This window comes from Pteronotus mesoamericanus, unplaced genomic scaffold, assembly GCF_021234165.1.
Source record: "Pteronotus mesoamericanus isolate MK-2021 breed Mesoamerican mustached bat unplaced genomic scaffold, CSHL_Meso_final contig_82, whole genome shotgun sequence".
NCBI lineage: Eukaryota > Metazoa > Chordata > Mammalia > Chiroptera > Mormoopidae > Pteronotus > Pteronotus mesoamericanus.
The window spans coordinates 7,211,442-7,227,488 of NW_026555265.1; the positions used below are offsets into that span (position 1 = coordinate 7,211,442).

The following is a 16,047-nucleotide window of genomic DNA, read 5'->3' on the forward strand; positions in this document are numbered from 1 at the left end:
GAATATACAAATTATTAATATCAGGAATAAAGATAGCAAAAAAGAGAGAAAATACTATCAATAACTACACACATAAATTTGACAACTTAGATTAAATGAACCAGTTCTTGGAAAGACGTAAACCACCACCACTCACTCTAAATGAATTAAATAATTCAAATAGCCCTGTAACAATTTAAAAAATCAAATTCATACTTTTTAAGTTCTTTTTTTAAAAAAAAATCTGTGGTAATTGAATGATCAATTCTTCACAATCACTTCAGGAAAATAGAAGAGGAAAACATTTCCCAATTAATTTTATGAAACTAGTGTTATCCTGATAACAAACTACACAGACAGTACAAAAAAAAAAGAAGAAGAAGACGAATAAACAAGGAAGCAAGGGAGGGAGAGAAGAAGGGAGGAAACTATAGACCATCATCCCCCAGGAATACAGAAGCAAAAATCCTCAATGAACTATTAGCAAATAAAATTCAGCAATATGTCAAAAAGAATTATGTATTATTACCCAGCAGGATTTATTCCAGGGATACGAGGCTACTTCAGCATTCAAAAATCAATTAAACCCACAAGACTGAAAGAGAAAAAAATCTCGTCATTATATAAATTGATGCAGAAACAATATTTGACAAAATTTCACACCCCTTCATGATAAAAACTCTCAGAGAAATAGGAATGCAAAGGAAATGCAACTTGATATGGAACATCTTTAAAAACCTACAGGTAACATTGTAATTAATGGTGAAACACAAAAATTTTCCCTTAAGGTCAGGAACAAGGACAAGGATGTCCATTCTCACTGCTCTTCTTCAATATAGCATGGGAGTTGTAGCAAGACAAGAAAAAGACAGAAACAGCACAGAAATAAAACTTTCTATTTGCATATAATATAATTTCTATATTGAAAATACCAAAGAATCTAAAAAAAAAACAACTTAAAAATTGTGAGTAAGTTTATCATGGCCACAAGGTACAAAATAAACATACAAAGATCAATTGTATGGATATATACTAGTAATGAATATGTTGATACCAATTTAAAAATACAAGACATTTACAATCACTTATAAAATGAAATACTTAGTTGCAAATCTAACAAAACATGTACAGGACTTAGTTGAAAACTACAAAACGCTGATGAAGGACATCAAAGATCTAAACATGTGTAGAGATGTGCCATGTTCATGGTTTAGAAAGTTCAACATAGTAAAGATTTTATTTCTCCCCAAACTGATATATGGATTTAAAATAATTTCTATCAAAATCTCAGAAAGATATTTTTGCAGATATATATGATTATTGTAAAATTCATATGGAAAAGTAAATGAGCTATAATAGCTAAAGCCATTTTGAAAAACAAGATAAAGTGAGAGCAACCAGTCTGCCTGATTTCAAACATTATATAATTATAGAGTTTTGGGAACCATCCTGCCTGGTTTCAGAAACTGTAGCCTCGCCACCAGGTGAGAGGGCCCCAAGGTTGAAGCTGAACAACCAGATCTTGGGAAGATAGGCCACTGAGGAGACAAAACCTGTCCCCCTGGCAGGGGCTGTGCTGCAGCCTCCCTCACATCACCCTCCTTGGCCCCAGAGGATGGCTGGTTAGTCAATGATAGGTAAGACCGCTCCATGGTAGGGGCAACCTAAGACAGACACATCAGAGAAGGACTTGGGGGACATGGAGAAAGGACAAAACACCCTCACCCCTCGGCTTTGATATGATCGGAGTCCTCATTCTATCTGAAAGAAGCCTCCTTATCTATTGGCTACTCTGCTCCCTTTCCTGGCTCAGGCTTGAAACAATACTACAGACAGTCCTAGAATGGATTGGGCAGTTCCCAAGGGAAATCAGGCCTAGAATTAAATTCCTTGAAGCATGCTTTGTTTTTCCCTCAAAAGCTGTGATGGCCGGCTCATGCTGGGAAGGAAATTTACATTATCCACAGACCCTGACCCTAACCCATTTGGTGCTCTTAAGTTCATGCTCTTACATTTACTCGTGTCCTCTTGGACCCACGTAAATCAGTGTGTCCCTGCCATTTGTTTTCTTCAAAACATCCTCTATTCTCTGTAAACTTTAACATACTGATGTAAGGAGATCACCTGTACATTCCTACTACTTAGCTCCCACTGATAACCTTTTCAATAAAAGCCACTGGACACAGGGGCTCAGGGCATTCTCCACTAGAGGGAATCGCCAACCCCTTCTTCTGGTAGACAGAGAAATGTCTGGAATGACTTATTATATTTCCTCATCCGTGACAACCCAGAACAGGTCTGCGTGACCAGAGCCCCACTCCACCTCAATAGAGATCTTAATTGAGACTGAGTAGATTGGCACATAGGTTAACTTAACAGATTAGAACCCAAGAAATAGATCTATATGAACACGCCCAACAGATTTTTGACAAATGTGCAAAAATAATTCAATTAAAAAATAACCTCTTTAACAAATGGTGTTGAAGCTATTGGACATCCATAGGCAAAAAAAAACCCAAAAAACCTCAAACTAAGTTTCACACCTTATATACAAAAATTAATTCACAATAGATTGTCCACTCAAATGTAAAACATAAAACTTTAAGGAAAAAAAGTAGGAAAAAATCTTGAAACCTAAAATCTTGATGTCTTAGGCTTGACATCAAAATCATTATCCGTAAAAGAAAAAAATGATAAATTGGATTTCATAAAAATTTAAAACTTTTGGTCTGTGAAAGTGACCAAAAGTGAAAATGTGAAAATTTTTCTCGACTGAGAGAAAGTATTTGCAAGCCACATACCCAACAAAGGATTAGAATATAGAATATATAAAGAACATTGAAAACTCAATTTAAAAAAATCAATTAGATAATTGACAAAAGACATGAAGATATAGATGGCAAATGAGCACACTAAAAGATGTCCAAAGTCATTACCTGTTAGGGAAATGCAAACTAAAACCACACTGAGATATCACTGCACACCTATCAGAATTGTTAAAATAAAAAACAGTGACAATAGCAAATGCCGGTGAGGATGTGGAGAACCTGGATTACTCATACATTGCTAATGGAAATGTAAAACAGCACAGCCATTCTAGAAAACATTTTGGTAGTTTAAAAAAAAACTAAACATATAACTAACATGGCAACCCTCCCAGAAAAATCCCAGTATTTATCCCAGAAAAATGAAAACTTATGTGTACTCAAAAAGCTCTACACAAATGTTTTTAGTAGCTTTATTCATCATAGCCAAATACTGGAAACAACTCAGATGTCCTTCAGTGGGTGAATGGTTAAATAAATCATGACATCGTACAGTACTATGGGACACTACTCAACAAGAAAAAGTAATGAACTATTCATATACACAACAATCTGAATCAATCTCCAGAGAATTATGCTGAATAAAAAAAAATAAGGCAATCCCAAAGTTTACATACTGTATTATTAAATTTATATGATATTCTTGAGAAATAGAGAGCAGATTAGTAGTTGCCAGGACTTAAAGAAAGGGTACAGGGAAAAACAAAATGGAGGCGACTGTAAAAAGGCAAAATGAAGGATCCTTGCGGTGATGGAAATGTTCTCTACTTTGACTGCATTGAAGACAATGTCTTGATTGTGACATTGTGCTATAGTTTTGCAAGTTATTACTAATAGGGGAAAACAGGGAAAGAGTACAGAGAACCTCTGTGTATATTATATCTTACAACTGTATGTACATTCAAGGTTACCTTTACCAAAAAAAAAAAAGTTTTATTTACAAAACAATCAGTGGGCCTGATTTCATACAAAATGCATAGTTTGCAGACCCCTGCCATAGAGAAATGGTAGCAGAGGCATTTAGTGTTTGCACCTGTAGTGCTAGTACCTACCTAATGGAGTTATTGTGAATTTAAAATTACATATCACATGAGAATGCTCAGCAATGGGCACAGGGCCTCATAAGTAGTCAATAAGTGTGAATTATTACTCTAATCATGCAAGAAGCATTCTGATCAGAGACCTGTCTGGATCTGAACAGACAAGTCTGAACTCCTTGTCATCAACAACCTTTGTAACAGAGGAAGTAGCCACTGTCCCTCTTCCTGGTAGGTGTCCCTGTAAAATCCTAAAGTCCCAGTGGATTTCAAAAAAGAATCACACCAAGAAAAGGCTGCTTCTTTAAACTATCATAGAAGATATCTTTCTAAGACATTCTGAGGTAAATTCCCAAGAACTATGCCACAGGAAGAGTTGTTCAAGAAACTGAGCAGACACCCAAAAGCCACTAAAGAAAGACACTGTTAAAAAAAAACAAAAACAAACAAATAAAGAAAACAACACCCCCCCCCCCAGCTTACACAAAACCCAGACAAGATTTATATGCAGAGATGTTCACTGCAATATTATTAGTAATAGTAAATAGAAAGCAATTTATGTATATAATAATAGGGTAATCATTAAAGGATATTATATAGCCATTAAAGTTATATTTATGAAGTATTTTTAAAAACCTGGGGAAATATATATATGAAATAATATTATCTGAAGAGAAATAACATAAAATTATGCAGTATGATTTCAAATTTAATTGAAAAATGGTGAGGCTCAAACCAAAAAGACTGAGAGATAAATGTATCAAACAAAACACTGATGGTACTTGCCTTGGGTGATGGTGTCATTGTGATTCTTCTCTCACTTTTATATTATACATATTTTAATCATTAACTATGTTTCACTTTTAAAACCAGAAAATAAATATATTGTTTTGAAAAGTCCTTTCCTACCTCTTCGTAGATATCTATAATGCCAGCAAGAAATCTCTATCTTTTATATTATTTCTTGCAAAGAAAATCACCTGGGGGACTTGACCACTTTAAACATTGTTGGTTCAGTTTAGTTAAATTATTACTTATTAACTATCAGATTGAATTCTGTTTGTGTGTTTGGTTTTTGTATTTTTGTTTAGACCACCCAGTTACCATCTATCTCACTCCAGGTAATAGTATCCTACACCCAATTTTCTTGTCAAACCACCCCCTTCACCATCCTCAGCTGATGTGACTCTGATCCCAATTCTAAGAGTGAGCATGGGACTAGGAGTATTTTGCTGAGATTTTTGAAAGAAAAGCAAATTAGCTTTTCCACTGGCATAGTATATAGGAATATGTAACCCTAAAGTTATCAGAAGGCCCCATGTGAAGTCTGGGAATAAAACCAGTGTGACCAAACTGGCAAAGGTCAATTATTTCTAAGTAGGAAACCCCCCCCCAGACAAAAGCAAAAATCCATTTACACTGGATGCAGGATAGAAGCAAAAACCATTTTCTACTTATCATCCAGAAACCAGGATTCTATAAAATCAAGCCCAAGTAACTACTAGGGGAATGGAAGGAAACTCCCACCTAAGGTCAATTACAAATATGACAGAGGTGGCCCTCTGCCGTAGAGAGGATGAGCAGGAATATTGACAAAGACCACTCCCCAAATCTCAGATATCAAGAGACAGCCTAAGACTAGTTGAACCACTGCAACAGATAACTCTCTCTCCCCTACTAGAAGCCAACATTGAGTAACAAGCCAAGAAGGCCACCTCTGGGGTAGGGGATAGGAGATGGGCAGAGACCACTTCTGTGACACAGGCATGCATGGATGGCTGGAAACTGAAGGCGTATCCAGGCCATCCGATTCCAGCACCTTTTCTCCCAAAAGATCAGAGAGCTCTGACTTCTATAAAATGAGACCTGGATGTTTTGTCTCTCAAAACTCAAAATGGGCCCAAACTATAAAACAGCTGCTAAACTAACTCACCCATTCTTGGGCTTACATAGTGGTAGCAGTTGTGATAATGCTAGCAGAAATAGTGGGAGTATTATAATGATGGTAATAGTGGCAGCAGCAGTGGCAATAGTAGTAGTAGTTATGGTAGTAGTAGTAGCAGCTGTGGTAGTAGTGTAGGAGTAGTACTAGTAGCAGTGATGGTAATGGCAGTAGTATTGTTAGTGGGAATGAGTGTGGCAGTAGTAGTAGTAGCAGTGGTGGTAGTGTTTTTGGTAATGGAAGCAGAAGGCCACGTCCAAAGGCCTAAGATATTATAACTATTGGAGTTAGAACAAGAGCCTTGGAGTCAACCGGCCTTGGGTCAAGGTCTGTTTTTGCAACTTCATAGCTTCCAGATTTAGACAAATTATACAACTTCTCAGTGGTTCCTTTTGTAAAATTGGGACCAACAACTCAATTGAGTAAAAAAAAAAAAAAAAAAGAAAAAGAAAAACTTTCGTAATATTTTGCACAAAAATCTTCAATTCACCTGATCAGAAACATATTAAGTAACTTTAGTGTTACATGTAAGATACAGACATGAAATAAGACACAGTCCCTGCAAATAATAACTCACAATCAGCTGAGGGAGAAAGATAGAACATGACTCTACAATAAAAGATAGTGAAAATAGCTGTAATATGCATTCAAACTTACTCCAGACAAGGAAGCAATTAAGAGTGGCTCAGGAGTTCCCTTATGGCTTAATGAAGGAAGTCAGACTTGAGGTGAGTTCTGACAGAGGGACAGAATTCTGATGGGCAGATATCAGCATGAAGATGTGTCTGGCAGAGAAAGTTTGTAATATATTCTGGCAAGAGCAGGCAGACCACATTTGGGTAGTTGGAGAAGATGAGAAGTAGCAAAGTTATCTCTTGGAATTGGCCCAGGGAAAAACCCACACAGGGCAGCCTGGCCTCTGATCTGAAAGATCCTCATTATGCATGGTGATTCTAAGATGAAAGAGAACAAAGTTACACATAGGTAAATGTGTGCCATAAAAATTAACCTACTTTTCCATTAAAAAGCAAATAGAAAAAACCACTCATTTTCCCAAACTTAATTCTTGTGAACTGACCACTGAGACGTGTACCAGTTTCAAAATCCTCTAGCCACAGCTCCTGCAGGAAGCTAATAGGTTCTAAAAATGCTAATATGATTATAGTCTCAGCCAAGGCTTTGGATGCAACAAATAAAATCAGAAAATGTCCTGACCTGGGGCTGGGAGACATAATATTCCTCTAGAAAACACAAGGCATATTTGAGCCTCCTCTGCTCTTCTAAGGGGACATCCGGGGCATAGCTGTGCTCATCATCCGTAAGAATAGTCTTAGGCCGAGGACAGAGTTGAGGAGGCAGTGTTCTGAACTGTCTTTCAACTTTACCCAGGCTGTGGTTTCAGGCAGCTCACCAGAGTTTACATGATGGGCATGCAGAAATAGCTGTAAGCCATTTTGGTAGATGGTCTCACTCGGGCTAATCTTCACAAAGCTTCGAAATAGCCAAAAAGTTTCGTAACTGGCATCCTCTGCTCACCAAATCACCAACTCTTTTGAGGGCTGAGTCCCTGCACTTTATGTCTTCTGTGGACCTGAGGGCTCTGTAGGGTTCAGCATTAGTTATTATTGCTTGTTAGATTCATTCTTTAGATTTATTCATATTTATGAATAATTCACACAGCAATGGCCATAAACTTCCAGTTCCCACTTTATGCAATAACTCCAGATATATTCTCCTTCACTTGACTAAAAAAACTCACAGTGCTTTGAAAAAATCAAGAGTATCACTTAAATTTGTAAGACGTTTCACTGCAATTTTATCTACCTTTTTAACATTTTTTAAATCATATTTTTGTGCATGTTGGAGAGGACTTCAAGAAACCATCTGCATTGGTCCCTGTTCAAACCAATAAGGTATTATTTTCTCCATCTTGTAAACGAGGTGAAGGCAAATGAGATGGCCATGATTTGCTTTAAGATTGCAAGCATTAATAATGGCAAAACCAATGCCATAATGCTGATCTCCAGCCTTCAATTTCTTTTTCCAGTTACACCTGCTGTTTGGCCACCGTTAATAAATAAAGTAGTGCTTCCAGGATTTAGTAAAACCAAGAGGTAGTAAATCATTATGCTTAAAGTGGGTACTTAAACCATAGCTTTCCATTTACTTAGCCAAATGAATGTGGGTATATACTTAATTTATTACTCAGTTTCCTATGTGGATAATTCTGCATAGGGATGCTGAGGGGATTAAATGAATTACTATGAGAAAAGTGCTTAGTCCTGATCAATCATCATATAAGTATTTGCTATTACTATTGCCATCTCCTCTCCCAACCTGTTCCTAATTTTCCCTGTGGGATTAAATGATAGCATCATCTTCTCCCATTGTACAAATTAGAAACTTTAAAGACATCCTTAATAACTACCCCTTCTCTCCTAACCCACAGCCTATGAATTACAAAGTCTTTTTAACTCTCATTTTTAAATATCTCTTAAATCCATTGTCTACTCAGTTTCGTATCTGACAAGGCAATAGTTTCATCCTGAATGTCTCGCTTGGGCTATTTCAAACACCTTTTTCCTGGTCTCTTCCTTCAACCAAACTTCCTTACCCCATGATGTAAGATCCTTTGGAAAGGCAAATCCTACCAGAATATTCCCCATTTTAAACGTTTCAGCAGCTTCCCCATTGTCTTCACCAGGCTGGTGTCAGTCATTCTGACCAAGACCAGCCCAACCATCAGAGATTCTAACTCAGTAGGTCTAGAACAGGTCCTAGGAATCTATGTTTCATATGCTCCTGAGTTTCTTCATGGACCAATATTTGCACATCATTGGAAAAGATAAAACGTATGCTCATTAGGATGTCTTATAAAGCCTTCACAATCTGACCCTCAAATACCTCACCAGGAAAATTAGATGACATCTTTCCTTTTGAAGCTGTCTTTGACTGAGATGCTCCTTCTGTGCTCACACAGCTCTGTATGCATAATACCCCCAATGACACCAATTTTATTGCACCCCTAGATCCCCCGCTTGCAGGACCAGCTTCATGGGCATGCAGCCTGTGCAGTCACACAGCACACTCCCCTCCAAAGGGCCCTGAACTTGGTTTAATGTCCTGCTAGAGCGATCCTGGGATTCTTAATACTTGTTGAACAAGGGCACCTCATTTTCATTTTGCACTGGGTCCCACAAATTATGTGCCTAGTCCTGCCTGCTAAACTGTGAACTCTTTGAAAACAGAAGCTATTTGCTATTCACTTGAAATTCTTGGTTAAAACAGAGGACTCCGGGCACAGAGAAAGGGTTTGGTAAAATATTTGTTGAGTTTATACATGAATGAATGAAAGCAAAGAATTAAAACATTTCATAGACAAAAGCGTGTAGTATGGCTAATTAACTCTGGAGAATAAGCTTTGTTTATGCTTGAGTAAGAGAGGGGTCACTTGATAAGTTCACAAGATGACTGACCTTTTCAAATAAGTTACATAAATTTTCCTAGGTTTCTCTTTAAATTGCTCTGCTTCTCCTTTGAGTCCCACTGCCTCCTTGTTCTTCTCAAAATTCTAAATTGCTGGTTAATGGAACTTGCAATGGTACTATCATAAAATATGCCCAGAGTGTCTGTGCCAAGCATTGTGCTAACTTTGCAGGGTCCTGAGGAAGGGAAAGGGGAGGCCATAGAAAGGTGAACCAAGCAGGATTCCTCGTCTCAAAAAGCAATTAAATCTTACTCTTTAAGAGCTTCTGTCAAAGATGAGTTGACTTCATGGGAGTTTCGCAGCACTGAATCGAAAATAAAGACACTAGACTTGGCCAGTGGCCCAGCTTCCTGAACATTTCAACTGACAAAATGTCTCAGTCTGAACACAATTCCTCTACTATGAGATCTGTGTGTTCACTAGTTAACATTGGCAACCAACTAGGAGGTGCTCATAAAGCATAATAAATAAGTGGCTACTGAGGTGGGGGAGGTGCTTTTGCTCCCTAGTGTTAGAGAAGAAAAGATGAACGTCAGCTATCAAAGTGAGCCAAATAATTGGTGAGGACAGAGGTCCCTAGCTTATGCTGAAGGGGCGACAGGACTTCCAATGTGACAAAGACCACATACCACTCTGCTACCCTATTAGTGTCGGTGCAGTATTGAGTCTTGCTGTTCTCAGAGATGACATGGATGTTCAAAAAGAGTTTCTCCTTTTAACTGACGAGGCACAGTTGGTTGGGTATAATCTCACAAAATGAAAGATTGCTGGTTTGGTTCCCAGTCAGGGCACAAGCCTAGTTAGTGGGTTTGTCCTTGGTTGGGGCATGTACAAGAGACAAGCCATCCATGTTTCTCTCTCTCCCTCTCCCATGCTCTCTCTCTTAGAAAGAAAGAAAGAAAGAAAGAAAGAAAGAAAGAAAGAAAGAAAGAAAGAAAGAAAGAAAGAAAGAAAGAAAGGAAGGAAGGAAGGAAGGAAGGAAGGAAGGAAGGAAAGGAAGGAAGGAAGGAAGGAAGGAAGGAAGGAAGGAAGGAAGGAAGGAAGGAAGAAAGAAAGAAAGAAAGAAAGAAAGAAAGAAAGAAAGAAAGAAAGAAAGAAAGAAAGAAAGAAAGAAAGAAAGAAAGAAAATGTTTTGCCCTGACTGGTGGGGCTCAATAGGTTGGTAGTCATCTCGCAAACTAAAAGGTTGCGAGTTCGATTCCTGGGCAGGACACATGCCTGGGTTGTGGGCCAGGTCCCCAGTTGGGGGAGTGTAAGAAGCAGCAGATTGATGTTTCTCCCCCTCTCTTTCTCGCTCCCTTCCCCTCTCTCTAAAAATAAATAAATAAAACCTTAAAAAAGAAGAGTTTCTCTTGCTGTTCCACAATCCATTCAGTTTTAGCCACCCAGTCTACTACTTAGTAAACAATTGATGATTATATTAAGAGATTCTAGTCAAAAAAGTACAAATGCCAACAAACATATAGACATGTGTTCAACTTCAATTCAATGAAATATAAAAATAACACAGCCAAAGTATCATTTTCACATACCAGATGAGACAAAGTTCAAAAGACTGATAATGTTTAATGTTGGCAAGTATAGCAAAGAAAGCAAGTACTCTAAAAAAGAATTGGTAATCAAAATACAAATCAGTGCAGCCACAATCCTAAGGAGGGCAATTCAGCCTTACCTATCGATCAAAATTTAAAGCGCACATCCCCTTTCATGCAGCAATACCATTTCTAGGACTTTATCCTAAGGAAATAATCTGACAAATAGGTAAAAATCCACGTACAAAGTTGTCCATCACAGCCAAAAATTTAGAAATAACCTAAGTGTACATCATGAAAGATTTGCTTAATATAGCATAGGTCATTCAAACACAATTTACTTAACATTAGTGAGAAGCTATTTATTTTAGCCCCTTCCAGTTTAGTATAAATTCCTTTAAGTGTATTTTCTGGTCATTTAGCTAACTTATCATTAAAATATAAAATTTTAGACACTGGGAGAAAAACATAATTTAAATGTTAAAATGGTTGTATGGAGCTATAATTACCAAAAGGAAAATGTATCCATAATATTTTTAGGTATAATAAAAAGGTTAGCTTTAAAAAAAGGTATAGATGAAATGACTTTTTGTTAAAAAATGCATATTTGCGAGTATGTGTGTGCATTCTTTTAAGAATAGATTGTGATTGATTTTGCTTTGGCATGATGCATAGCACAAATAAATGGGTGATATCCAAATATAATATCTCTATTGTATTTGGAGATATCCAAATACAGTATCATGAGGGGAACAAAGGTACATCTTGAGGAAATAACATATTCATCTGTGTGCTGGTAAATATTTAACAACCGGCCTTCAGGTGAGGCAGGGTGAGAGTCCTAGTTACCGATTTTTACGGCAAATACTCCCAACATTACTCATTTTAAGCTACTACTGTGATGTCACTGAATGCAGTGTCAGGAAGAAATGTACAGCAGCGCACCATTGCGTAGTGTTTCCATGATTCTTATACAACAGATGCAAATAGTTGCAAGAGTATAGATAATGTTAAAATGCAGTAAACGAATTAGAAAATGATGAGTCTTGTGCATGCATTTTCTATAAGTCTGGAAGGAGTGTCACTAATATAATAATATTGATCATGTCTGAGTAGAAATTCCATGAATCATATTTACTTCATTCTTTAGATCGTCATAGGTCATTTTAATATTTTTAATTAATTTCTTTTATTTTAATATTTTTACCATAAACATGTTATCTTTATAATCAGAAAAAATAATCCAAGGTGTTTATTTTTTCTTATTTCTTAAAACCTAAGAAAGAAAAAAATATCAAGGAATATTACTTTTAACACAAGTCTTACTGGAGCAAAACACTTTTCTAAACGGAGTTCGATTTCACTAAGGTGTCACTAAGGATAATGGTGAGCAATGTCTGAATCAATTACACCATGATATGCCAAAGGAGGGAGGGAGGGGGGAGGGGGAAGGTGGTGGGGGAAAGACAGAGACAAATGTATTTGAAAAAATAAAGAAAATAAATTAAATGAGAATGTTAGCAGAAAAAAAAATTACGCCATGATATCTTTGTTCAGACATGCTGGAAGGGAATGAGCATTCAGTGTTTCTAAAGCCTTTTGAAATATAAATATGCAACATCAGAATTCAAAGTCCTTTTGATACTATCACAGAAACCAAATCCTGAGTCAGATAGATGGTATCCTAAGGCAGACACTACAAGGCAGGCTATAAGGTGACTCAGCTCCTCTCCATTTATAAATGTTCTCCATAGCTTGTCATCAAAGTGTATATTCCTTACTTGTCATTATTTAATGAGAAGAGATGACCTCATTTTTGGAAGCAGTATTCATTTGATTGGCTAATTGCTGAAACCCTGACTCTTTCCTCTTTGTTTAGGTAATAGCAGCTTACACTTCTCCAGAATTTTATACTTCTCAAAACACTTCCACACAGATTACCTCAGTTGTATTTCACAAGAGTGCTATGAGACAGGCAAGGTGAAAAGGACCACTCTTATTTTACAGATAGGAAAGCCTAAGGCTAGAGCGGGCAAGTGGCTAGCTCAGGGCTAATGGGAGTGAAGTGCCCGGTCTGGTCCTGGTGTTCGTCTGGGATCGGTTTCATCTCCGAGGCCTTTCTCAGTCATCTGGGTGAACTTTCTCTGACGGTCAGTGTCTCCCCTTTCCTTCCTTGTCCCTTTAACAAATTCTGTCTTTCTTCAGTCCCTATCTCATTTTGTACTTAAGTTTGTTACTTTCAGGTCACTCAGAGTTGCTCTTTAGTTTCTGTTTCTTTTATTCTAGAATGATAGTCCCAAGCATCTTTAGCCCTGGAAATAGTCCTGTTCTTCTCTATTTGACACGACGGCTAACCCCTAGAGTGCTGTTTTCTCTTGAAATTTGAAGTCATTTCTACCATCAGGGGAATGACTTCCACAAAGGGCCAGTGTATATTATAAAGCAAAAACTGTGAACACTTTGCTATGACACATTGATAGATAATCTTGTCTTTCTCGAAGGCTTAACATTGAAGTCTTAGGAGACAGGCTTACACAGAAAACACTAATCATATATAACTGAATAGATCCGGGAGAATCTAAGATCATATGTTCTCCTAAGCTTTGTTTTATTAGGGGAGGGAATGGGCCCTGTTAAGAGTACAATGTCTTCGAAAAGAACTGAAAAGTGTATCAGTAAGCTATGTTCTGGTCCAGAGACAAAAGAGCTACCAACTTATACTAAACCTTTGTGGTGCTTCAGCTCCTGAATTTATGCAACCTTAGACTGGCAAATTCTCAAGTATATTAGTTTCCTCATAGTTAAAATAAGAATCATAATGCCTACTTCACAGGATGCAGGGACAACTAAATTAGCTAGTAGCTTAAAATATATCTCATACACTAAAAATCACTGTGAAGACACATGGAATCCATTTCAGATATCTTGATAATTTTTGAAGTTTACTGCTCTGGGCGAGGGGAGTGGAGTAGCTCATTAAAAACGGACAGAGTGTCAGATTGCAACAGGCAGGTGGCCAGGTTTTTCTAGGCAGAACAGGATGCATACTAATTGCTGCACCTCCACTGAGACTCTGGCCAAGTGACTCCTCTCCAGAAAACAGTGTCCCTTTCTATATCAGAGGCTCTCTCCAAATGGGGCTTTCATCTTCATATAGAATGAGCGGACACCCTGTTGCTTTGGGGAGCAGGGGCGGGGGTGGGGCAGCAGGAGGGTGCCATTATGAAGACAAATGTTAAAAAATTGCTTTACAAGAACGTGTAAACTCCAGAAGGGATAGTAGTCTCACTAGAATTAAAAATGTCTACTTACAAGTACACTCTTAATGACTCTTGAATGAAAAATTGTCAAAGAGCAGAAATAAGTGTATGGGGAAAACATAGGTACGTTTTGATCTGATAATTTGAGGGAGGATTTAAAAAATTAGAGAGAAGGAGTCCCTGTCTTCTGGTTAATAGAATTTAAGATAGGAATCAAATTTTCAACTTAAGATAGAGAATAAAGAAAACACTTTGGAAAAGTCAAAATAGGGTCAGAAGGTCATTCCTGATGACATTTGTGTAGGACCAAGAGGCAATTGCCATTTGACAGTCAAATTTAAAAAGTAAGGAGATAGTTAAGAAAGCCACATAAATTTGGGTGCCTTATATTCCCTTATAATTTTTTAGCTTTGAGAGCAGAAGGAATCTACTCTTGAAGGTTCAAAAAATGTTGTTGCTATAGGAACAGGTAAGCAGATTACACTTGAAACAGCAGTTAGAGAACAAAGAATTTAATAGGCAGGACTGAAGCAAATAACCAAGAAAACATTTTAAGTAAATATCTTTTAGGTTTGTTATTTACATATTAATTCCAATGCTATTTATTATAGAATCAGAGTATCACATTTTAATTACATCATTACTGGCATAAAAAAAGTATGCTTACACAATTAGCAGAAAGACCTTATTAAACAGAATATGCATTTCTAACTCTCTCTTGATTACACTGTAATTAAGAAAACAGCTTTGAATTCAGCAAGAGTATAAGAATCATCTTTGATTTTCCTACAGTTCCCCAGATGGGAACACATCTAAGATAAAAGAGAACGTGAACTACAGAAAGTTTTCTCTAACCAAACTCTATAACTACAGAGCTATAGGTAAAATACTAGAAGTAAACAGAAATGTGTGCAGGCTGATAATATTTAATATTTTATATGTTTTTACTGCCCGACAGTATTTCTGAACATAGATCTGTGAGAAGAGAAAAAGGTCAAAGTCCCAGCTGCACTCATACTTCCCTGTTTATGCTCTGCTTCTTCCCATCAGAGAATATACTGCTCCCAACCCTAGGAATTTGCTGAAATTATTAGGAGTTTTGAACAGAATTTGCTTGGCTGGTAAGGCTCAAAAATGCCTTATAAATGGGTATTGTATTTTAAAAAGAAAACATTCTTGATAAAATGAATACAATATTTTCAGTGTAGCATATTTGTGCTGGCAGAGGTTACCTTTATGGGTCAGAAAGATTTCTCAGACATAACTTTTTCTCACATAATACCAGAATCAGATTGCAGAGGAGTGTGTGTGTGTGTGTGTGTGTGCGCGCGTGCATTGAAAGCTGGGGAACCAGAATAGGAAGAGATTAATGTGATTAGAATCTTACCATTTCATTCTCTTCTCCTTCGTTGAGCAAAGCATGTTTGCCCTTCTCAAAGTGGTTCTCCATGAAAAAGTGGTTCCACGCCTCCTCCCTGATCTTCCCAGAGCAGATGCTTCCAGGACCAACTTGCGGAGCCGCCGGCAGCGTCTCCAGCTGACTGCAAGAGTTAATGATTCTTCAGGTTAAAACTCCTTGAGTACACACCTTCACTCAGCAAATGCCAATGCTTAGCAAACTGAACTAACTCCTCCCATGAGTCACCCTCTGCTCAGAGGACTTTCTGTCTGCTCTTTGCTTGCTGCATTCTGACAGAGTGGCTGTCCCAAAGGAGGCCGCTCCCATGCTGATCTTTTTGTGCCCAACTTACAGGGAAAGAACTCATTGCCTGCCCAGTGCCTGCCAGCATAGGACATCTGACTGCAAATCCAGCTGGACAATGCAGAGCTGGCAGGACCTTCTGAGGAACCGGGCAGACTCAAGAACTCCCAGGTCACTGCTTTATTCACAGAGGCTAAGAAACTGGGGTTGGAGCAAGGCTAACAGCGCTGCAGGTGTTATTTGATTAAAGAAAGCCCCAGTCCATTGACTTCTAATGGTATCT

At 37.7% G+C, this 16,047-nt stretch overlaps 1 protein-coding gene across 1 annotated transcript in view; it reads right to left on the reverse strand.

Annotated features, from left to right (window-relative positions):
* ATP13A4 (ATPase 13A4) overlaps window positions 1–15,614 on the reverse strand; it is a 122,677-nt gene extending 107,063 nt beyond the window's left edge. Inside the window, exon 1 of the mRNA XM_054585138.1 lies at window positions 15,450–15,614. Within this exon, the coding sequence (XP_054441113.1) occupies window positions 15,450–15,512 (63 nt within the window). The 5' untranslated portion in view covers window positions 15,513–15,614. The remainder of the gene's footprint in view (window positions 1–15,449) is intronic.
* Between the last annotated feature and the right edge of the window lie 433 nt (window positions 15,615–16,047).